The sequence below is a fragment of the Pecten maximus genome, chromosome 11, assembly GCF_902652985.1.
Source record: "Pecten maximus chromosome 11, xPecMax1.1, whole genome shotgun sequence".
Lineage (NCBI taxonomy): Eukaryota > Metazoa > Mollusca > Bivalvia > Pectinida > Pectinidae > Pecten > Pecten maximus.
This window is the reverse complement of record NC_047025.1, coordinates 21552520-21576343: the sequence shown is the minus strand read 5'-3', so window position 1 is coordinate 21576343 and position 23824 is coordinate 21552520. Positions and strand designations below refer to the sequence as shown.

Sequence of the window (23824 nt, the reverse complement as noted above, 5' to 3'; positions counted from 1 at the left end):
AGGTAAGTTATATTCGTTGTATACAGAATGCAACTTCTTGGAATTTCTTCACACCTGTATTAGTGCCGGGATTAGAATGGATTCAATGGTATTTTTCGTTCAGTATTCAAGGACTATTCCTATTATGGAGATAACCATATACGTAATATTAATTAGCTATGCAAAAACACTTTAATATAATTTAGGACGACTATTAAGGTATATGTAACTGATAGTATTTCAGCAGACAAAACATCTTCTGCTATAGCTATACTTAATACACAGGGGAGTAATAAACTACTTATACTATGTATATATATATGTGTACATGTACCATACATGTATCCGCCATTGGTTGTATCTGCAGAGACTAGTCCTTTTCTCAAAAAAACGTAGTAGGAGTGTATTATTTATACAGAAAATAATGATAATAAAATAAAATAGCTAACGTGCACATGAAGATCCACAACTATATAAATCTCGTTATAATATACACACACGTGTCGTTGGTATTATTCGTCTTTCGTCATCAGTGTTTATCATAGAATCTCAGGAACTAATAATATAACAATATCAGTATTATTACAGATAGGTGTCATTGCATGCATTTGCATTTAGGTGACATATTTAACTAACAACAAATGGCGTAATTTATGTCCGCGATAAGCGATTGGTATCGATCGGTTATTTGGTAATTATGTAGGCGACCGTTGTTTTCACTGGCATCAACCTAATCACGATGGTAGCTTTCCTGCTACATTACATATAATTATATTTTGTCGACAAACGATTCTTCATTAAAAACATAAAATATTACAAACAACAATGCAATAGGGTAATTATTGTATTAACATTAGCCAAATTTGTGCGGAAATAAATATTGTCAATTATGTAGTACACAAAAAAGTTTATTTATCTGGCCTATTTTCACTACGCGGACGCACCCACTTAGAACCAAATTGCACCAGACGCCCTATCACACCCTACCAGCACACCCCTTTGTCTTCCTTGAAGATGTAACCAAGAAATGACGACAAGGTACACACATTCCTGTGTACAGGAAAGGTAGTGCAACCCATATGCAACAAATAACAAATCGATGTAACAATATGCACCACAATAAACGACGAAAATGCATTAGTAGTACGATGCAAATGTCAGACAAATAACCCGATTTTCTGACTCATCGTGAACCTTCGGTAAATTTCGGCACGATCCGAAAAACAAAATATTACCAACCAATCAAATACGGAAAATTCCAACAAGCCGACCAATCGTATCGCCTGTTACATATTGATGGGCCTTTTCCAACATGGCGGGTGAGTCCTCCTCACATATCAATAGTTTGTTATACGAAATTTGAACTTTTGCGCCTTCACTGACGTAATTATATTACCTTTCAGATATTGACTTTTATACCGACTTAAACGATGACAACCCCGAAGATGGTATGTATTGCCTCCATTATATTATAATCGTATGTGGGTCAGTTTTGATGATGCGGAGAAGAAAAATGCCGTCCCAAGTTCTATATAGATTCGATATCCTTTCGCGCCGTTATTTGTAAATTTCTCATTCATAAAATCGTTTTGTGATATGATTTTTGTGTTATAGATAAGTTTATTTTTGTATTTTGAGTAAGAATAGTGTGAGAATTGTTGAATGGTATCTGTGCACGTGTAATTTAGTCGAAATTCAAACACGACGCCGAGTTTTTCCGAATATCGTGATGCCATGAAGGTGGGTCACGTGACCTTGGGTTTCCCTGACCTTTTGAACTGTTGTGTTCGCGCGCACTGATGTCCCGTTCAATTTCGGGGTGATTGTATTCGTGATTTCGTGTATCATTTACATGTTTTCACATGGAAATCTTTTAGTATTCTATCTTTCGATGGTGCTTACTTGGATTGTGTCACAGTATTGATTTCGAAATTATGGCACTTAGTCATATATGAGTAAGAACATCTTTCATGAGTGGTTCTGTGATTAATGGTAAATTAGGTCACGCTGCCATCTACTTCAGCGGGGGGATTCGACAGGAGCCCGCCAATTTTGGGGCTTTTATCTTGACGTGAGTATATTGAAAATTGTACAGCATGTGAAAACAATTCATTTTGCAGATAAGTATGTTTCATAAGTAACACATGAGATTATATTGGAGGGTCAAAGAAACGTCGGGAGAACAAAGCCATTGTGCAGGAAGCCATCTCCCAATATAAATAGTCCGCGCACATGTCCCATGACTATTACGGGCAGGTGTGGCTGTAACCGTAAATACTTTTCACGATTTTTTATCAATTTTAATTCAGTTTGCACTTGAGCAGTTTGTTTACATGTTTTTTAATCCATTATCAACACGTGTTAACCTAGTAATTCGGCATTTGTAAACAATATTGTCCCACATCTTGCCCTGTGTTGAACTACAAAACTGACTGGTATTATTTACGAAAATTACGTGGTGGAAGCACACGCACACCGACTATATACTGTTTTCCTTTCAAATTCATTAAGTTTGATCCATAAAAGATGGAAAATGTGCTATTACTAGTTTGAATAAATTGGTTATATGAATTTGTTAATTTTCACTATTTTACCAGGATCTCTTTTGTAACTGGCATTTATGAATGTTATCAAGACAAGTAATTGTTAATAACAATATCTTTTTATTTCTTCAATGAAACTAATGAACAATTTAGTTGTATGAGAACTATTATTAACAAGATTTTCATTTTCAGTTTAATATAATTTCCACCAAGCTATGCTGTAAATTTTATTATCCTATTTCTGTTAAATTCTGTTCAGAATGGTGAGTTTTACCACTTTTCTCTCTTCAGTTAATGGGCATGTTTGGATTTTAGATTTGTCTGAAACTTGTAAAAGTAAACTGAAATCACTGAGTTGAATGATTGAAGTTGGAAAAAATTCAGACTTTTCAGATGACTTGCTCTTTACATGATAAAAAAAAACATCTGTTTGTAGGATTTGGACTGGACGACAGCCTTGATGGAGAAGATAGTTATGGAACAGACGACAAGCTTACTCCACTACAGAAGCTTGAGAAATACATGCAGAGCGACAATGTTTACACAAGGTAAAGAAGCGTCTTGTAGGGCCCAATCAAATGCCAAATTGATTTCTGGTTTATCTTGTTAATTCTTTGGTAAAAATGACATCAATTTTATGTCCATCTTGACTTGGAGTTTGACTTTAAGAATGCTGATGGTGAATGTTTACAGGGCTTTTTCTCACTAGTTTGGGAAGGGTCCTTTTTGTCTCATTTTGGGAAGAAAATTGGTGAATTGGGAAAGACTTTTTCAGGAGTAAACTGCAAATTTTGTGAATTTGGCTTTAAAATGAAATATTTCCAATTGGGAATGGGGCCTATTCACGGCCCCAGAAAGCCCTCAGAAAAAGCCCTGGTTTAGCACCCACAAGTTTACTTTTGCAAAGTATGAATTCATTCATTATGAGCTTCAGCTGCCTTTCAGTATTTGCATATTTAGTAATGACACCATAATGTATGTATCTTCAAAGGTTGGTATCAAACACATCACACGCAATGTTAATGATTACTTTATTCTTTATAAAGCCAACTATGTATTTGCTAATTACATAATTTTGCTATCTGCCACATACATAGATTCTAGTGCATAATTACTTAGTAAAATAAATGACAACCTTATATTTATGAACAGGCAAATGGTGGCAAGAGGTCTGCTGGACACTCTACGAGCTGTGGAAGACACAACTGATGGAGAATGTGTTGCCGTCCTCAATGCAATGGTCCGGCTGTCAGAGGACAGTGGTCAGTATCTGCATGTTCTTTCTTGACCACATTTTCAAAATCAACCTGTTCAGGCCACAAACTGGTCATTTTCAGTTTTTCTGCACAAAAAAGTAGATGGAGAAAATTATTTAAAATGCTTGTTCCCATTTTCCAAAAAGACCAGGGAACACTTAATACTAGTATGATGCTAAATTAATGGGTGAAACAAGCTTTCAGCATTTTGGGTAAAAACGTGTCTGTTTGATTTTGGCAATACTGACTTAAAGTATATTTTAGAATTTGACACTTTCACTATGTAAATGTCAGATGTATATATAAGAAATAAATGCATTCAATCATTTGATTATAATCCAAGTTTGTATTGGTTTATTTCAGATCCAATTGTTCGATCCGAGTTGATGGAACAGGTTCCACACATAGCAGTGTATTGCCATGAACATGCTATAGTGTTTCAAAACTCTGTGCCTTTGTATGTCCTGCCTATGGTAGTAAGGTACCTAAATGACCACCATAATCAGGTAATTGACCGCTGGTAATGCTATACTAATGATCATTTAAAATCCTTGTTCCTATCATTGAAAGTTAATTGAATTTAAAGCTGATATTCAGTGAGGGTAAAATTCTAAGTAAATACTTGATACTGAAGTATTAAGTTTCTGATAGCATTCTGCTTGTTGTTCATATTTACTTTGATGGTTTTAGGTTAGAAAAACGAGCCAAGCTGCCCTATTGGTGCTGTTAGAACAAGAGTTAATAGTGAAAGGTGAGTGTTCAGTCTTTTCTGGAGAGTTTAGGGCCTATAATTGGTTTGATTACCATTTGAAAATTGGTAGAAAAGGTACCCATGGCAGCAAACAGTTTTCTAATTTCATTTCATAAAAACTGTTATTAATGTTAGTTTGCACTCTGGTCTTGGTTTGTAAGTATTTAACCAACTTGTCTGTGAACTTTGAATTGAATGACATTTAAAAACTTAATTACTAATTATCTCCATGTTAACTCTGCCTGCTAACATCAGAAAATCATGTCTAGATGCCAATGGTTAGTTCCAGTAGTTTCAGAGTTAGTTGTTGCTAGAGCTGAAACGAATAGCAGATTTTGGCATTCGAATATTTGTTTGGTATATTCGAATAGTATTCGAATATTCGGTAGTGTACAGTCGATACTTAAGAAAATGTAATAATTTCTGATTTACTAAGCTTGATAGACGACTGAAAAGCTTTAAATAAGTAACAGTGATATATACAACTGAAGAATGGCTAGAACTAAGTCGGAAGCTCACTTTAATAATCGTAAAAAATTCACCAAGTTCGCCTATTGACGACAACGTAAACATGGCTGGCCTACCTGATTGACGAGCTTGTGTCTGTCATATTGTCAATGTCAAGAGAAGGAATATTTGCATTATAAGACCAATAAATAATTAAAAAAATCAACGTTCACTACATTCGGTCCGTATGTAAAATAACATGAAATAAAACGACCGCGAACTGTCCACATGGTAAATTTCCTCTGTCGGTTGAGCGCTTGTAACCGAGGAATGTTGCTATTGTTTCAAAGCGTTTTATTGACACTGACGTAATGCATATGTCGCACCACATGGTTGACAGTACTGTACACAGTACGGATATGAAAGATAGCAGCACTGTACCTTATTTACGATGTCATGTCAGAAAAATGTTTATATTTTTTCATTCAAGCGTTTTGGAACCTATTCATGTCAAAATAGTTGTATATACATGTATTTTTATGTTAAACTGAATGCTGGATTGGAACGCAAATCTGACGTTTGAACACGTTTTCAATGAGTTTGGCCCGGAGATGATTTGCTATGTTGGATGTATAGTACCTTTGTACGTTAAAACCCCTAAGCATAGCTTACATTCTGCTTAAGAATTATTGGAATTTAGCTGGAAATGCTCCCAAACTCAAATGGAACGTTTGTACATGTTTCAGATCAAAGGAGTAAGGGAAGTAAATATCGTACCGAATATTCGAATACGATTCCACTATTCGAATATTCAGGGAATTGGTATTCATTCGCGAACATTCGTTTCAGCTCTAGTTGTTGCACATAGATGGGGTTTATAACTGCTTTACAATAAAAACTATTTGGAATCAATTTCTGGGCAACATTTGTTAACAGGGCTCAAAGTGGATATTTTTACCAGGTGGCCTATTTGGCTACCAAGTCATAAAATCTATGAGCAAATTGGAAAAGTTTGTTGCCTGGCCTAGTTGTCTTAAATTTGGTGAGGGGGAATCTTTTCTTTACATCAGTATAACATCTCTGTAACTTTTTCAATTGTGAATGTCATTTTAGCATTGACTACAACCTAGGCTTTGAAAAATTAACCAAATCACAAATTTACACAATTTTTCAAGTGGCCATACAGGCGCCTTATAGGTCAATAACTGGTCGCCAATGGTGAATTTAAGGCACCATGGCCACTAAAATAGGCTCCACTTTGAGCCCTGGAAGGAGTCAGAACATTTTCAGCTGCTTTTAATCATTAGACATCAGAGATATCACATTAAAAATGAATTAAAATAAGATTGATCTTGCAATGATTCAAAACTTTGGAATTGGAAAACTGTTAAATTTCAGGAGGTATTACATAGTAGCTAAGAAAATCATATAGGGGTGATTGTTATACTACACAGCAGACAGGGGGGAAATGTTGATCTGAAACTTTCTGTTTTTGTATTGCAGCGGATATAGAGCAACAGGTAGTGAGTGTCATACTAGACCTTGCCAGTCCAGATAGTTTGGACGACTACAGGACAGAAGCTGTGGCTGTAAGTTTTATCAATTATCACTTTGAAATATTCGCTGTGAAAATGAGAATAACATCGTTGTGAAGGTTACAGGGATCTTAAATTTGCAATATTGTGAAGTATCATTATTTAGAATTGAAAGTCTATTAGTTCCCTTTTTCCCCTCATTCTGAAGAAATGCTGCATTTAGGAATCTGCTGAAGTCTTGTGAAGGATCCATTTACTTCTACTTTGTGAAAGACATGGGTAGTGAGATGTTAACTATAACATCACCTTACTACCCTGTCTTTTGCGAAGTGGAGGGGTGTGCTGCCATAAGTGAAAGTTAGTAGGACAAAGTTAAATTGCATTACTACTTTTTTCATTTGAACAAAAATAATCTCTAGTTGCAGAATGGGTAAATGTTGTAATTTGTTTAAGTTGTTGCAGGTGATAAAATTGTATTGTGAGGATTGTGCCTACCGGAATGCTTGACATTGTAAGACTTCTGTCAGTCGGGTGTGACTGTCAATGCTGGATGTTATAGTCAGCTATAAGCCCTATCACAGCCAGCTTTGATGAGCCATACTGTCTGTTTTCTCACCATTATTATTGTTCATTGGCTGCTTAGGTCCACAGTCCCTATTATATTTTACTAGGTTTCTTCCTGCATGTTTAATGATATTTCAGGTTTGATGGAAACCTGTTGAGCTGAATTGAGGTTCTGACTAAGTGGTTGTGATTCATTGATATTAATTGTATCACAGCCTGCTTGGATCAGTACCTGGGTTTGGAATTACCACTTATACGTCTTTACCAGTAGCCTTGTCAAAATGTTCTCATCAGATTCATTAGAAACATTATCTTCATGATTATGCTACCTTTGCATAAATGATAAGAGATATCTATTGCAGCTGTTGAACTTCCACAAAGTGGTTATAGCCAAAAAAGTTAATTTCACAGTATAAAGTTTTTATCAGAAAGCCTAGAGTGGCAATAAGAAAACTTTTAATTGAGGTAGGTTGGGTTTATTGCAAAACATTGGCGTTTGCTGATTTTCCTACTGAACTGCAATAGATATGATGGACCTATTACAAAGTATGCTTTCCTTTGCTAGATGGAAATACATGATTTGTCTAAAAATAATCAAAATGCCTATGCATGAGTTATCTTATTTTCCTTTTTGTTGCATGTTGTGTATATTTACACCATTTTGTACCAATCGTTTGCTGCATTTTAAAATTATTAACTGTTGTACTGTGTTGCAGTTAATTCTCTTTTAAACAGTTTAGGGTTGCATCATTTGTGCCTATAGTATTGGTCAGAGGCATCAAAGTGGTTGTGAAATGTTCGTCATTATCATATCACAGCCAGCTTTGATGAGCTCAGGGCAGTATCAACCTCATCTTGCCATATCACATCAAGAATCCTTTTTATAGCATGTTTTCTCTGGTAGGTGATTCTGTGAAACCTTTGAATTGGGACTGACAGAATACAGACTTCTGACTCGTCAAAGTGGCTGTGGTTTATGTTGTTATAAATTCATATCACAGCCAGCTTTGATGAGCTCAGCAACTGTAAATAACATTGTCAAGTCTCAGAATAACCTGTTATGTGCGGGCATGCTGTAGAGCATTGTAATAATACCTTTAACAGTTTATTTTGTTCACGTTCAGGAAATGATAAAATGATATAAGAATTTGATGTTCATGAGCCCATTAAAGTGGTTGTGATGTGTTTTATCTAGTTCATATCACAGCCTGCTTTGATGAGCTATTGGGCATATGTTGCTGCAGGAGAAATGATATCGGCAATGTACATAGGTAAATGATATACCTAGTATGGAGAACATGTCCCATCTAGACTTTTAAAGTGGTCATGTGCAGCTGAACCAGAATCAAGTCCTTTAGGACTGGCAGCTAGTGTGACTTGCCAAGTGTAGGCTGAAGCAGATGTGGAATCCAGTCTGTCAAGACTGTCAAAGTGGCTGTGATGTGCTACACTTTCCCATATCACAGCCAGCTTTGATGAGCTTTGACAGGAAAACCAAGCTGCAACCTGTTGCCAAATCTGGAAATAGAAAAATGGCAGTTTGTATAATTGAAGATTTCACTGTCTAATGATGAAGTGATAATTTATTTTCATGAACCATTGGAAGGGTATTTATGTACTTATATGAATGTTCAAATATAATAGAACTTTATAATAGAACTTTAAGTCTTGCTAGATACATGTTTTGAATGGTCATTGATCTTCAGAGCCCTTATTTCAGCTGATGTCATTTTGTTGTCAAGACTTGTTTTTTTGTTTTATTACATTTCTCATGACTTTGAAGGAAAAGACAGAAAATGTTGCTGTCAAAGTGGCTGTGATGTGTTAATATCTCTCATATCACAGCCAGCTTTGATGACAAACATTTCTGTCCTGTCAACATTTATTTGTGGGTGGTTTAATGTCTTCAACATCTCCATTCATAACTGAGCATGAAATACATAATAAAGTCTTATTAACAGTGTATTTTGGTTTCCTTTCAACAAATTTAAATTCAGTGAATTTTAACTGTTGCAGCTGATGAGCAAAATGGCTCCATTATTAGGAAAGGAAATGACAGAGCGAGTATTCCTACCCAGATATTGTGAGATGTGCACAGATCCCCTTTTTCACGTTCGAAAGGTAATTTTTTATGCCATTGTGACTTGCCTATGATGTTCAAATTAATACTGTAGCTGTTTTGATAATAAACAAAATAAAGTTTTCAGCTTGCTGTGGACTTGTTGCATATTGACCTCTGTATATTTTAAAAGGCAGCCAATATATTATATATTCACTTTGGTCAGATTTTGTGTTTCATTATGTAAGAAAATGTCCATCAGAAACATTTCCGCACCAGTACTTACATGTACACCACATTGCCTCTCAATTTTGTAAATTAGTTGAAGAGTGTGAGTTGAGGGGTATGGTGTATTAAAAGATAATGGCAAGAAATATCCTGGTGGTATAAACTTAATAAGACAAAGTTTTTTCCAATTCAAAAAAATATAACTGCAAAAGAAGGAAAATTTTAAGGCAACATTGCCATGCAACACATGGAAGATTTACCATTTTGAGCATTGATAAAGATTTTAAAATTAAATCCATAGTGTTACAAAGGTGTCAGATGTAGATGTTGATTTAATTGAATAAATTTGACCATTATTCCACTGAAAATATACCTAATATCATTTTATCCGACTGTTATCTTTATGTATGATTGAATTACAATCTCAGAAACAGTAATTTGTATGTAAGATCAGATTCAAACCAGTTACCAGCATGAAAAAAACTTATAAAACTGTCCAGCTAGTAAATTGCTTTGAACTCTTAACTAGATTTTGTCCCTAGAGACCGAAATGTCTAAGATGCTTCCTTGCTGCTTTTCATCTCTGATTTTCAAAGGCATACATACTATTGATAAACGATGCAAGGCAGAGGGTTCATGGAATGCAAATGGTTCCCATTAAAATGAGTATCCAGTCTTGTCAAACTTGAGTTACTATATGCCAGTATGATGAAAGATCAATTTAGTCATGCTGTTTATTTATTCTGTTGATGTTTCATTATTTAAGTGAATGAACTTTGACCATATAGTCTTTTACCTTGGCATGGTGAAAATGCAGATATGAATCCGGTCTATAATGCAAAACATAATAACATTAGGGTGGCAATTTCACAAGATGTCTGACAGATTTTGAAAAATAATACTAGACCTAAAGAATTAATTGATCATTAGAAGCCATCCAAGATTGTTCGACCGTTAATGACACAATTTAGGTCATCAATACATGGTCAGCACCACAGTTTACATAGGTACACTAAAATTCAAAGTATTTTGTAACTGACACTTAAAGTGTACAAAGATACATTTCATGATGATTAAAATACAGCAAATGAAGGTTGTTAAGATAGATGCAAAATTGTTGAGATTTTGACAAAAAAAATTGACATGGCTATCCCCGAAAATGATAATGGGGCCTGTGATGAAACTGTAGGAAATCATTTTTGTTTTCCAAATTATAGCTTTAAAATAGTCACAGAATTTTGATCTTGTTTTCTGCACAGATACCTCCCTAACAAGAGAGACAAATCTATTGATAAATTACATTTGTACCAATTGCCTCGCTTTTAGTTATTGTGTCTGCAACTGTCATCCAGCATGTACCCATTTGACCACAACAGACTAATACTGATACAAGATACATGCATGAACACAATCAACTGGATACCTGTATAAATGGTTTGCACAGACAAAGGTGCTGGAAGTTTGGGTCAGTGCTAGAATTTGCTCGCAAGTGCTTGAAAGTGCTGGAATTCTTAAAATAGAAAAAAAAAAATGATTCCTTTGAAAATATCAATCACGGGAAATATCCACATCTAATTCCGAGACCGAAGTCAACAGGTATTTTGGTAGGAAAAATGTGTACAAACCAGGTATAATTCCTGACACCATTAATTGGGGGTAGGGTTTTATGTTTTAACTGATTGCAAAAGTGTTTTTCTCTATTTCATAAAGATCTGTTGAATTTTCAGGTGTGTGCTGCAAACTTTGGAGACTTCTGTACTGTGGTTGGACAGGGAAACACAGAGCAGCAATTGGTAAGGGCAGTGCAAGGTGGTGTCACAATATTGACTGCACTTCTATTGTTTTTCTGACTCTATACGGTAAACCTCCGATTAATTCGAACACGCGGATAGTTCGAACACACATTTTTTTCTAGAAAAACAGTAATTTTTTAGCTAGTAATAGTTCGAACTCTGGCTGTTTATAACTGACACCATTTCGGATAGTTCGAACTTGTCAAATGAAGAACGTAAAGTAAGGTTTTTTTTATCGGCAAACTCAATTGAAAGCTCGCGACGACCCGGCCCCGATGACCGGCCCAGAAAAAATGCCAAGATTTAAATTTGATCAACAAGCACGTTTAGGTTAAAAGATTGTATGCGTGATCATTAGAATGCGTCTGTGATTTAATGTATATGCCACATATTTTAGCTTTAATTCGGTTTTTGTTACATTGCAAAATACACCACGCACGATGATTGCAAAATTTAGGCCCCGACAATGTATAAATAACATGCGATATTTGTATTAGCGCTGTGTATGGCAAACTTAGAAATCATCCGTGTATTTTCACATATAACTAGTGTTAACTTAGCATTATGATTATTTAATTGTGACTGGACAATCTCTTAAGTATTGCCAATCAAGGTATTACCTGAAAACCTGCGACCTCACGCTAGGTAAGCAGGCCACGCGAGGTGTCGCTTGCCGTAAAGTTGAAAGGATCGACCGCCCGATCGTGCTGAGTGACGTGAAGAGCATTCATATCCAGTCAAAACAATCCACAGGTGTCCCAATTAGTGATGGATAATTTTGCAGGTATCAACTATGTTTTGTAGATAATACGACTGGGCATATTTACATGTAAAAGCAGACATGTTGATGTTCTGACCTAATTTTACCAACACATATCGCCTATTTTTACAGTAGTGGTTTCGTAAACGGAACAGGTTATGAAGACTGCTTTTGATGTATTTTAAGAGACCATTTATTACAATAATAAAGTGATAGTTTCTCATTCAGATAAAAAATATAATCATGAAAAGAGTATACTGTACAAATGTTTAACTTTTGTGTCACAAATGAAACGTGTACTGTAGTGTTATGGGGCCTACTGTAGCTACGCATTGCCCGATCCGCGAGCGACTTCGTGCAAAAACCATCATAATTATCGCGAAATGAAGAACGTTTAACGATCAATTAATATTGAATTAAATGAAAAACTATCATTTTACTTACTTATAAATGTGCCATTGTTCAGGCCGCCGTTGTTACGTATCGGATTTACGATGGATGTGTTTGTGTCTAATGATTTTACTCTGCCGAGATTTTCGCCGATATTGTCTCGAATAGTTCGAAATGACGCATATTTTCTGGAGCATAATTTCGAATAATTCGAACAGGTTCGTCAATATTTATTTAATTTTGTTCGAACTAACCGGAGGTTTACCGTAATCACTTTTATAGTTTGAAACACTCAAGCCTGCAAAACTGTTGTCATGATTTGGATATTTCAAAGGAATATGAATTAAAAAGAATATAGAATACTGGTCATTACTGAGGTTAAAATAGAAATTGTGACTTGTCCTAGAGTGAAAAGACGAAACAGATTACCTTTATAGATATTAAAGGCCACTTTTGAAATGGTGATTCTATCCTTAAATGATCATAGCTGTTGATAGGATGTCAAACAATACAAAATCGAACTAAATCTATACCTGATTAGATCAAAGGTCACACTTGACCAGTTTAAATGAAAAATAGAAAAACTTGTGAGATTTCTCTTTGAAATCCTGGATAGATTTGGTCCATATTTATGCATAACATCAGAACATGAGATTCAACATCCAGTAAGATTTTGGTAATTTCTACATCGGACAAGATTTTGGTGTCATTGGTCAAAGTTAAAGGTAAGAAGATCAGTGATCTAGAAATCCCTTGAATCCCTGGATAGATATATCATAATGATGGAGGTTGAGGTATTTCTATGCGAGCCCCTGCACACTTTGCTTTTATTGTTTCAGAATGTTTTCATTTTTGCATAAAGTTTCTTTTCGGACAAAATACTGATGTGAAATTAAGGCGTAAAAGATACCAAAATGTTCTCAAAGTTATCAACTTTTTATATGGGTTGAATTTCACATTTCTGTAGAATTTAGGACATGGTTCGTACAGATGATGAAAGGGCTCAACAAGTTTTGGAATTCTTACTTGCTGTAAAAATGTTTTCGGATTCCTTAAAAATGATTAATTATCTTTTAAGAGATTATGAAAATATCTTAAATCATCAGTACTATTTGCCAGTATTTGGTTATTTATTACAAATGCAGTCTTTTGAGCACTTTATAAAATACAATTTTGAGTTTTTTTTTTTTAGCTCACCTGGACCGTCAACATTTGCTTCAAATCGCTACTAGTCAAAAAGTTTTGCATTAATGATGATTTTGACCCCTAATGGGCCAAAGGGGTGGGGCCCCATAGGGGAAATAAAGGTAATTCCTTTAAATCAGTACTACTACTAGTCATAAAGTAATGAATGCATGTTGTAAAAACAATCCTTGAGGTCTTTCAGACCCTAAGAGAGTCTGGACTTCGTTATTTCTTTAAAGCAGTTGGGATCCTCACACTTTTTCACCATCTATAGCGTTAGGAGATTGACAAATTGAACATGAACATTATTTTGACATTTGGTCAAATCCAACCAGGTGTGCGATACAGGCCCCGTGGGCCTCTTGTTATCATATTTCAAAAAAAAAAAAAAAAAAAAAACAGTTCCATGCAAGTTTGGACAATATGTAGGGCATATGTGTTTCCCAAACATTGTCTACTCTTTGTGTTGAATTTAATTGGAGATTTGTTTTCTAGCTTCCAAAGTTCTACTACCTTTGTGAGGATGGCGTTTGGGGTGTGCGGAAAGCCTGTGCTGAATGCTTCATGGCCGTGTCGTGTGCCTGCTCACCAGATGTCCGACGAGGAGAACTGTCAACACTTTTTGTCAATTTGCTCTGTGATCTCTCTAGATGGGTATGTCTTTGAATTTAAAGAGTAATTCATTATTTTTAGCCCCCTGGTTACAAGTAACCCTTCTTATTTGGTTTAATCATGAAGAAAAAAATTGTGATATTGCTGCTGGTGAGCTTCACAATCATTGATTGTACTTGTTTGATTACTGGTGCTTACAAATAATTCAGGGGAATATAGATAAAAAGATTAACAAAATGATCACAGAGAAAGAAAACTTCATATTTAAGGTTATAAGCTACTTGCAGTAAGTTTGAGAATTGTTCTGGTTATATTTGAAGGTACGGATGGCAGCGTTTCAACAACTTGGCCCTTTCATTTCTACATTTGCTGATCCAGGAGTGACAGGACTATATGTTGATGATGATGGCATACTTTGCATCAAGAATCCTGAAATATTATTAGCATTGTAGGTATATGTAATCTGGTGAAAAATATCACCTGTCAGAAATTTTTGAAGTTTGGGTATGCTCTGAGAAAGGTCCTTTGTGACTGGTTTTAAAATTCCATGAAAATGAAAGATGTTCCTCAAAGATGTGTACTTCTATACACTGAATATAGAACCTATTGAGATGAAATTACACATTTGTTTTGTTTGCACGAATATATTCTTAGTATTGATTCTGAAGAATACATTAGTTTTATGGTATGTTCTAGTTGATCAATTTCAGGAAATTATAATCTTTCAGAATATATACCTGAGCATCTTTGTTTTAGTTGCTGAGAGCAATGTCTAAAATCTTATATGACCAGGAATAGAGGTGGCCAAAATCATTTATTGTGCCATATTTTTTACTCATCATTCAGCCAGGATTCAGTACAGGATTTTCGTTTAAATAGGTTTATTTTCATATACTCTGTAAAATTAACTCTTCAGCTTGAGGTAATATTGTTTTATCCTTTCTGCAGGGAAAGTGGTGAAAGACTACAAAACATAGTAGGACAGATTGACAAAGACGACATGCTTGCGTCTCCTCCAGTATGTGAAGATGAGGCTGATGGAAAAGATGAGGAGAATGTGGATGAGGAAAGTGGTAGTTTGAACCGTGACTGTGATAATGACAATACAGGAGAACCAATGGAGATCTCCACTAATGACAATGAAAATGATGTAGGTATTCTTAAATCAGAAACAAGAGACACGCCAGATATTTCACCTGAAGAGTTGCGAGCGAAGTGTTACAAAGATGCAGAAAAGTCAGTGTCGCATGAAGATTCCAAAGTTGATGTAGCTGTAGACAATAGTGAACCGAGTGAAGTAAACAAATGTGAACAGGTCTGTGATAGTGAGGAGCCAGTTTCTGTACAGCAACAAGTGAAGGAAGAATCGAAAAATATTTCTGAAAGTTTTTTATCAGACTCTGCAATGGAAAAAGAAAGTTCTTCTGCTGGACCAGAAGATGTAGTGCATATACATTTAGATAATGTAGGAACCAATTTCAATTCTTTCCAGTATTGGCGAACTCCATTACCTGAGATTGATTTAGATTTTGATATTGTTAACGGAGCTGCCACAAACTTTCAAGTGACCACCAAAGTACGGGAGGATAAGATGTACAGTATGTCGGGTCCCCAGGACAGTAGTACGACTAACAACACATCAAGTAGCAATACACAAGCATCTAGTGATACATTGTCGGACACACTCAACTGGCTTAATTTGGGTGAGGATAGGGAGTCCAAACAGTCTGTGATAGAGGAGGGAGTCACTTTTCACACTGCCTGTGTAAATACAGTGTGTGATGAAACAGTTGATAACATTGGAAGTACACATGTCCTTGGTGAGCATTTGAATGAGACCACCAGTAAAATTGTGGATGGTGTTGTAAAAGGTTGGTTTCTCATCAGATGAATTATGAGTAGGTGTAGAAACCATTTTTCACAAGACACTTTCTTTGTTTTCAATTTCAACAAGATATTTTGCTAGCTTTTTTTTTGGCAACACTTGTGTAGCAAAGGTCTGGACAAAAAGTTTTATGTTGAATAATAGGAATTGTACATAAATCATAGTTAAATGAACGTATACGAGAGTCAAGTGATTATAAAACCCGCTGCTTGAATATCAAAGGGAGATGAGCCAGAATTAAATCAATTTGAATGAAATGATTCATTTGATAAAATTGGTTATCACTAAATAAGTCAAAAGATTCCCATTTCTCTTTGTGACATTTGCAAGTCTCGGGTTGTTTATTTTGCAATTAAGTATATATATATACGTTTTCATTTTCTACAGATATGAATGGAAGTAGTTTATCGGAAAATGCAGAAATGGATGAGGCTCAACTAGCTCAACAACAGGTATTAATTCTGATCATGCTACCTCAGATGATGTTTTGCTTCTATACTTAGCCAGTCATATTTCAATATTAAGTGAAATAATACCATTTGTCACATGAAGTGTTGTTTGTATACCCCCACCTATTAACAGACTCGATAATAATCATAAAATCACACTGTGCACCTGATTAGATTTTGGTGGTCATCACTCAAGATTAAAGATTCGATGCTTGAAATAAAAATAGTTACATTTTGTATCTAAAATTAAATTTTTGTGCTTAAAGAAGTGTATATTCTTATCTGGTATAAGAGAAGCTATTTTGTTTGATTGGTGAAGAATAGGTTGTTATATTGAAGCAGATGTTGATGTGTTTAAACCAGGATATAGTGCCTCAGAGCCTGCTAGAAAGCTACCTGGGAATGGCAGACCCTTCTCGGGCCCAAACAGTCGACACAGAGATCACTCGTCACTGTGCCTACAATCTGCCAGCGGTGGCCTACACCTTGGGTCGGAAAAACTGGAACTGCATCAAGATGCTTTATGATGTGCTGGCCACAGACATGCAGGTAGGTTGTGAGGCATATTACTGTGTACTGAAGTAGTTTTGCCATCTTGTACACAATCAAATTCATATAAAAGCAAGTTATTTTGCGTCGGTTGTTTCAGTTGAAACTAATAATCTGTCCATCATGCCTAGTTTAAGGGGAATAGTCATGGCATCAATTAAGTTTCTGAAAGGAGTTTCTGACTTCATCCTGATTGATGTTGGACTAGTAAACTGGTAGAACATTGTTCCTTCAGATGAAAAAATTGCTGGAATTTGCTCACAAGTGCTTCAAAAGTTCTCAAATTCATACATGTCCTTCTTGTAAAAATGCTTTTCAGATTATTAATCATTGGCATTATTAGCTCACTTCCCATCCGTCAGCATTTCCTTTAAATTGCTTAATTGATTTCGATGAAATTTGGTCTGGAGAATGATTTGGCAAAGGAGATCTAATGTGTAAATGTAGGGTGTGGCTCCCTTGGGGCTGGAGGGTCAGGGTCAAATAGTGGAAATTAATGTAAATCTTTTAATTGATTCATGTCCTTAACAACTGTCCTCTTGGCTATTGTTTACTTTGATTTTTCCATGATGTCGAGATGGCTGTGTTTGCTTATGTATTACAATGCTGTCTTTTTAGCACTTCACCTATTTGTTATTGTGTTAAAGACAAAAATTTCCTCAATTCCCAACAAGTTTGGAGGAAATTGCTTGAATTTTGGTATGAATAATAAGTACAAACCATGTTAAATACACTGCACAGGTCATTGTATGCAGTGAAAGGTGTTTTAATTAATGTAGGTTTGACAAATATTTCAAAGTTATTGGTACATTATCTTTGATAACTGTTTGTGCCTTGGCAAAAATATTGTTGTGATGTTAGGAACTCGTTTGACAGAATGGTTACAATTAAATTTTGTATACATTTCCACAGTGGAAGGTAAGGAGGACGTTGGCCTTTTCCATACATGAAATGGCATTGATCCTTGGAGAAGAAATAACACACAGAGACCTTGTTCCTGTGTTTGATGGATTCCTAAAAGATTTGGATGAAGTTCGCATAGGAGTTTTGAAACACCTAGCTGACTTTTTGAGAGTAAGTAGTGATTTTCTAATCTGGTACCCTGTCATTTGTACAGATGCGTTTGCTTTTCTGTTTTTTTGACACAAATTTCTATCGAATGATGTAATAAGTTAAAGTGATTTAAATGTATATGCATTTGACATTGCAGCTTTTGAAACCCGACATGCGACAACAATACCTTACCAAAGTGGAATGTTTCATGAACACAGACAATTGTCGCAATTGGCGATTTCGACTGGAATTGGCAGAGTAAGTGAATGAATTTGATAAGGAATTGGCTAAATACAGGACTTGATGGATTTGAAGGAGTAAATTTAAAAATCCAAGTTGATTTTATGATTCTTCAAGTCGAAGTAGTTATGGAGTGTTTTAGCCCATCAGTAGATTGCGGACTGATCAAATTACCCTTTTTCGTAAATAATCCTTGTTATCATCTGAAGCTTAATATGTAGGTTTCCCTTGATCCCTAGTTGTGCTAACTCAATTTTTTTGAGTGGGATTGGGAAATATTAAATCATAAACAGGTGCTATCTTTTTTAAATTGCTAAATATTTCAATTCCATATTTACCGCCATTTCTTGAAATAAGGAAGAAAAGATTTTATCTTGGGTGCCACACTTTTTGAATTGTACTGTTATATATGTCAAATGAGGTTCAAGATCTAGATCAAAATATTGAGTTTCCGATTGATTTACAGAACATGGATTGATATTGTTTTGTTTGCATTGTAGTCAGCTGATGTTGATGTCCGAGCTTTTCTCGGCCCATGAAGTTAGCCACTACCTCCTTCCCTTGGGCATCACTTTAGCCGAGGACAAGGTGTCAGAAGTGCGTCAAGCAGCATTTAGACTGGTAAGATGGCTGTCTTCTCACTCTGCTTACAGTTATTTGAAACTATTCCTAGTGCAAGATTTTAAATTGTACAAAGTCTAGTTATGTGTCTGAAATTGAGATTAAGTCCTATGTTTTATTATTTACAGCTCAGTATCATGATGAAACGAATGGCTGATCAGAATGATGAAAAATTGACTGTAGGTCTGGTGAAGGCCTTGAAGGAAAAATTCGCCGAGAGCAACAAATGGGCTAGGAGACAAGTGTAAGTGGATTAACATGCTCGTTTAGATAAACACTACCTAGTCCAGTTGGAGAGCTGGAGTTAATAATGCTAGCACTGCTAGAATGGGTAATTTCATAAAACATAACAAATCATATTCCTTACAAGATTGAGGCAAGAACAGGTATCATTTGTCATATATATAGTTTGGCTAATTCATTGTTTTCTTTTTTATCCTATATCAAATATTATCTCATTGGGAAATCTTTTTCCTTGTAGGATATGAAGTTGTGAATGTTATTTTCAGCTAAAGTATGAACGTTTTGCCAGCTATCCCAAAAACTAAGATGTGAAAGAAAAAAGTAATTGTTTCAAAGTCTTTATTTCCTACCAATCTTGCTGCTTTTGACAGATTTTGATATAAATTGGTAAGGTTCAATGCACTTATTAGTTGTCATCATCATCTAACCCATTCAATAACCTTTATGATCATGAGCTTTAAAAATATTTTTTGAGTATAAATAAAACAAAAAAATTATCTTTCAGGTATGCTCAATTAATAGAATATGTACTGGAGGAAGATGCTGTTCCCATAGAGATCTTCACTACAGAACTGGTGCCAAGTCTTTTATCTCTATGTCATGATGTTGTGCCAAATGTGAGAATTTCTGTTGCCAAAACGATGTCTCGACATATATTCACTCGTGGTAAGACACCAGATTAACTAAGTTTACAAATATTTACTTTTGAGTGCTTTGTATTGCAAACATTTGTACTTTTGAAAAGGTGATTCTGAATAGAATAAGTAATATCCTGCAGGTTTTGTATCATCTGTCATAACCTGTAAATTCTCATTTTTTATTTCAGAATATTTCACATCACCAAAGAACCCTTTGTATGATGAGATGTGTAGGACCCTGCAGAATTTACAATCTGACAGTGATCGTGATGTGCGTTTCTTTGCTTGTCCCCAGCAGGATACTTTTGTTGACCACGAGGAAGACTTTCATCTTGATCATATACAAGAAAATAATTTTTCACAGGAAGAAACGGTAATTTTGTTACAGTTCATCAATGGAAAAATATCTAAATATCTAGGTTAATGAAACACTGACCCAAATTTAAAGGGGTTTGGCTATGAAAGTTAAAGAAAAATAATGCAAACTGTAACTGCTGTTTCATGTAACTACCTTGTTTATGTAGAGAGAATTGATTTATAGGTTAGATATATAATATCATACCTTGGATACCATAATGTTATTCATACAGTAAAAATCTATCATTCTCCCCAGCACTTATTTTAGTTAGCCTTTGTATTTAGGTCTTCTTTCAGACAGGGAAATTTGTATTGTTAATATTGCTATATTCTTTTACAGCTTCCTGTGTAAAAGAGGAACCCAGATGTGTCCATTGTATCTGGACTCAGGGACCAAGATTCAACTGTATGCAATGTGACAGGCTGTGATAATAGCTTTGCACATGTAAATTGAACGATTTGTGATAACCATGCCAATAGTACAAGACAGATGCTGGTGTCTTTAGGCCATGTTTGAAAAATCTCCTGTTTTCTATATACATAATCCAACATCATGCATGAAGTCCAAAAAACACACAAAAAATGCATTGCTTCCAAGACTTGGATCACCATTTTAACAACATGATGTTAATGCAAGCTATTGAAAGATGGACCAACAAGTTTGTGCTCCCCCAAAACGTCTTGACCTGTTTATAGGAATCACATATTTTTTTTACTTGGCCTAACTTGTACAATATATATATTATAATCCAACTGGGGCTGTGACTTTTATGTTGTGTTTGTGTGAGAAATACGGTCTGCATCTTTATTGTTTGGAGTGGGAGGAATGCGACGTGTGAAGTTAGAGAAGTGTGTGACTTTATGTTGTATGTCATGTGAGAAGTGTAGTATGTGACAAAGGTTGTGTGATGTAGAAGAGACTTGTGTTTATGGTAATATGAATGCAGCTGAGTTCAGCATATAACATTGTTGTTTGCCATATTGGCATATTCATATTACTTCAGTTATGAGATATTATTGTCAAGAGAAAATTTTAAATGCCTATATGCCAAACTTGTGTATCTAAATTGAGCTCACCTTGGTAGATTCTATAGAACTCATTGACAAAGGTTTTTTTCCTCCCTCAGCTTTATTTTTCTTGTTATTAAAAGGGAAACAAATACTATTATTGGGGAATAAATCTCGAGCTGTTGGTTGTCTTAATTCTTAGGTATCATGATACCAATGACTAGAAAATGATGCATCAATTATGTCCAACTATCCACCATTCGACCTGTGGAAAGATGACACTGTAAAGACTACATAGATTTGGTTGGGGATTTGAAAGGATGGTGAACTCAGAAGCTTTATTTCAGGGCTTTTACTCCATCTATTTAGTTTCATTTTTTGATTGGCAGTTGAGCTACACAAGATTATCAGTTTTAAGTGCTGTGTAACTGTTAAAAACAGAAACAAAAAAAACTACAGTTTAATTGATCTTAGTCCCTGAATGCTGGTAAGTTGTGCTGGTCATGTCACTAGTTTAGAGTACAATGTTGATCTGTCAAAAAGACATGTTCTTAAGTCCAGATTAGAGAACATCATGAGTGACAGAACCTGGTGGCCATTTGGTTATTTATTTGTATGTTGTAGGGATTTATGTACGGGTTTATATGGAAATTATTTTATGTAGACTGCTTAGGGACCAGTTGTTACAAGTTTATGAATTAATTTCAATTAAATGGGCCAATACCTCGGAAATTTTAAAATTTAATTGTTTTTAGCTAGCTGAAACTAGAGGCCACCACAATTTAAATTTCATTAGCCATGGACATGCATTATATTTGAAGCTTTTGATGTCTGGTAACAGCACTTAGGGCAACTGGACCCAGATATTTAGTGCTGACTTAGAATCCTGATGGCATATATTCTTTTTCATTGTGCCTTAAAGATGTTTTACTTTAATATATATCCTCCTTTGGGTTACCAAATGATTTTATCAAGTTATATTTTTATTGTTTTGGCAATAGAATTGTAAGAATAATATATATCGTAAACTAATCATCTTTTTCATTCCCATTTTCTGTTTGGCAATACTTAAAAGATTAAAGCAAATTGTGCATTATCATGGGATGATCCAAGGTGATAAATTTGCTATAAATCTACCTCGTACTAGTCATTGGTGAATCAAACCAAACCCTTTCAACAGTATAAATTCATTAGACTAATGATATTTTTTACCTGGGAAATTTTAACATAACCTGGTAGGTCACTCAATCAAGCCGTGGTCAGTGTTTAATTCACTTGTAATGCATCTTTATTGTTGACTGTTTTGCTGAAAATATTAATAGAAGCAGCAGCCAGTTGCCATGTACTAAAAAGGCCTTCAAACATGTTTTCATAGGACCTTTGGGCTGGGCCAAAATGGTCAAATTGACTGAAAAAATGCTTAAATATAATACTCAACTTTGAGTATACGGAATAAGTCAGTTTACTAGTTTTTTATAACAGTTTGAAGCTGTAAAGTAATATGTGTGTTGATTATGTCGATAAATTCACAGTTGCTTTATTAGCTCATATGTACTAGAGAACTTATGTTTATGTGATAATTGTCATATTGGAACACTACAATAAAACAACGATCAAACTCGTGTGACTGTTGAGGCCCCTGGTCTGCTGCTTTTAAGTGGGTATTAAGCCAAGATTGCATAGTATGCATAAGAGATGTCCCAAGAAACGTATTATGTAGGGTGCTAAGAGTTCAAAGATTTGTAGGTCTGAAATGCTAATAATACTATTTATACTTATTTAAGAACCCGCAAATTAACACCATGTTGTTGGTAAAATTATATAAGATGGTTACTTAAAAACCTGTTTAATTTAATTTTGAGGTTGAATAAAATTTCTGTGCATTATGAATGTTCTGGAGTTTCAAATTGATAATGAGTGATTATATATACTTGCTAAAGAATGGAATTCCTACACAAGATAATGAAATTTCTAGTATATATTTTGTGGGCAAAAATTCATCTGCAAGAGAAAAATTAAGTATGTAGATGAAATATGTGTTGTTGATGCGATAATTCTTTATAACTTCAACAAGTTGTCTGTACAAAACCTGGAAATATCAATTTACAGCACCTTAACCTATCTGCTGTGTTTTGACAAGGCAAGAAGATTAATTGAGAATTATTTTCCTATAAAAATGGTTGGCTTAAAAGTTGTTTGGTTGGATAATGAATGATGTTGCTGGTTGTATGTATATTGTTCACATGGAATGGAAACTGATCTAGACTGATCATGTTGAAGCAATATTTATACCTTTGAATGAAGTGCTGCGTTTAACGAGACATACTGGAGTTTTGGGATATTTCTGATTGTCTTTCACAACCTGAATCCATTAATTTATTGGATATGTGATTTTGAGTGACCAAGTATTTGATATTATTGATTTTAAGTGGTAAATAAAAACCTAAAATGATTGAAGTGTTCTAAAGTTGTAATAAATATTTATCTAATTTTATGTATTCTGTTTGATAACCTGTTCCTGCAATAATAGGTGATAAAACATTTTTAATAATCCCATCAGCCTTTTTTTTTTCCTTCTTTTTCTTTTACAACCAGATGGACATGGGCAGTTTTCGTTGTCGCGGTACAAACGGATGGACCCGAGTTGTTGGTTTAGGAAATAAGGACGAACCTAGTGAT

The 23824-nt window shown here is 35.0% G+C and overlaps 1 protein-coding gene across 6 annotated transcripts; it reads left to right on the top strand.

Annotated features, from left to right (window-relative positions):
• Positions 1-1067: 1067 nt before the first annotated feature.
• On the top strand, positions 1068-23701 carry LOC117338381 (serine/threonine-protein phosphatase 4 regulatory subunit 1-like). Of its 6 annotated transcripts, none has more exons than XM_033899721.1 (21): positions 1068-1298; positions 1383-1427; positions 2959-3070; positions 3675-3784; positions 4142-4284; positions 4469-4529; positions 6480-6565; positions 9092-9196; positions 11090-11155; positions 13986-14144; positions 14423-14550; positions 15051-15922; positions 16375-16439; positions 16800-16985; positions 17898-18059; positions 18196-18296; positions 18779-18899; positions 19028-19143; positions 19648-19808; positions 19969-20153; positions 20478-23701. In XM_033899721.1, the coding sequence occupies exons 1-21, from the start codon at positions 1292-1294 to the stop codon at positions 20487-20489; spliced, it is 3003 nt and encodes a 1000-aa protein (XP_033755612.1). In that variant the 5' UTR covers positions 1068-1291; the 3' UTR covers positions 20490-23701. The 6 variants fall into 6 exon arrangements, with proteins under 6 accessions (XP_033755612.1, XP_033755610.1, XP_033755608.1 ...); XM_033899719.1 differs by having other exon boundaries at positions 15051-15973; XM_033899717.1 differs by having other exon boundaries at positions 1069-1298; positions 15051-15973; positions 16779-16985.
• The last annotated feature ends 123 nt before the right edge of the window (positions 23702-23824 follow it).

What these genes read in the sequence shown, in the direction of transcription:
- LOC117338381 (XM_033899717.1), top strand. An exon ending in CCCTTTTTCACGTTCGAAAG is followed by an intron (nt 9,197 to 11,089) that starts GTAATTTTTTAT and finishes TTGAATTTTCAG; the next exon opens with GTGTGTGCTGCAAACTTTGG. An exon ending in TCGACATATATTCACTCGTG is followed by an intron (nt 19,809 to 19,968) that starts GTAAGACACCAG and finishes TTTTTATTTCAG; the next exon opens with AATATTTCACATCACCAAAG.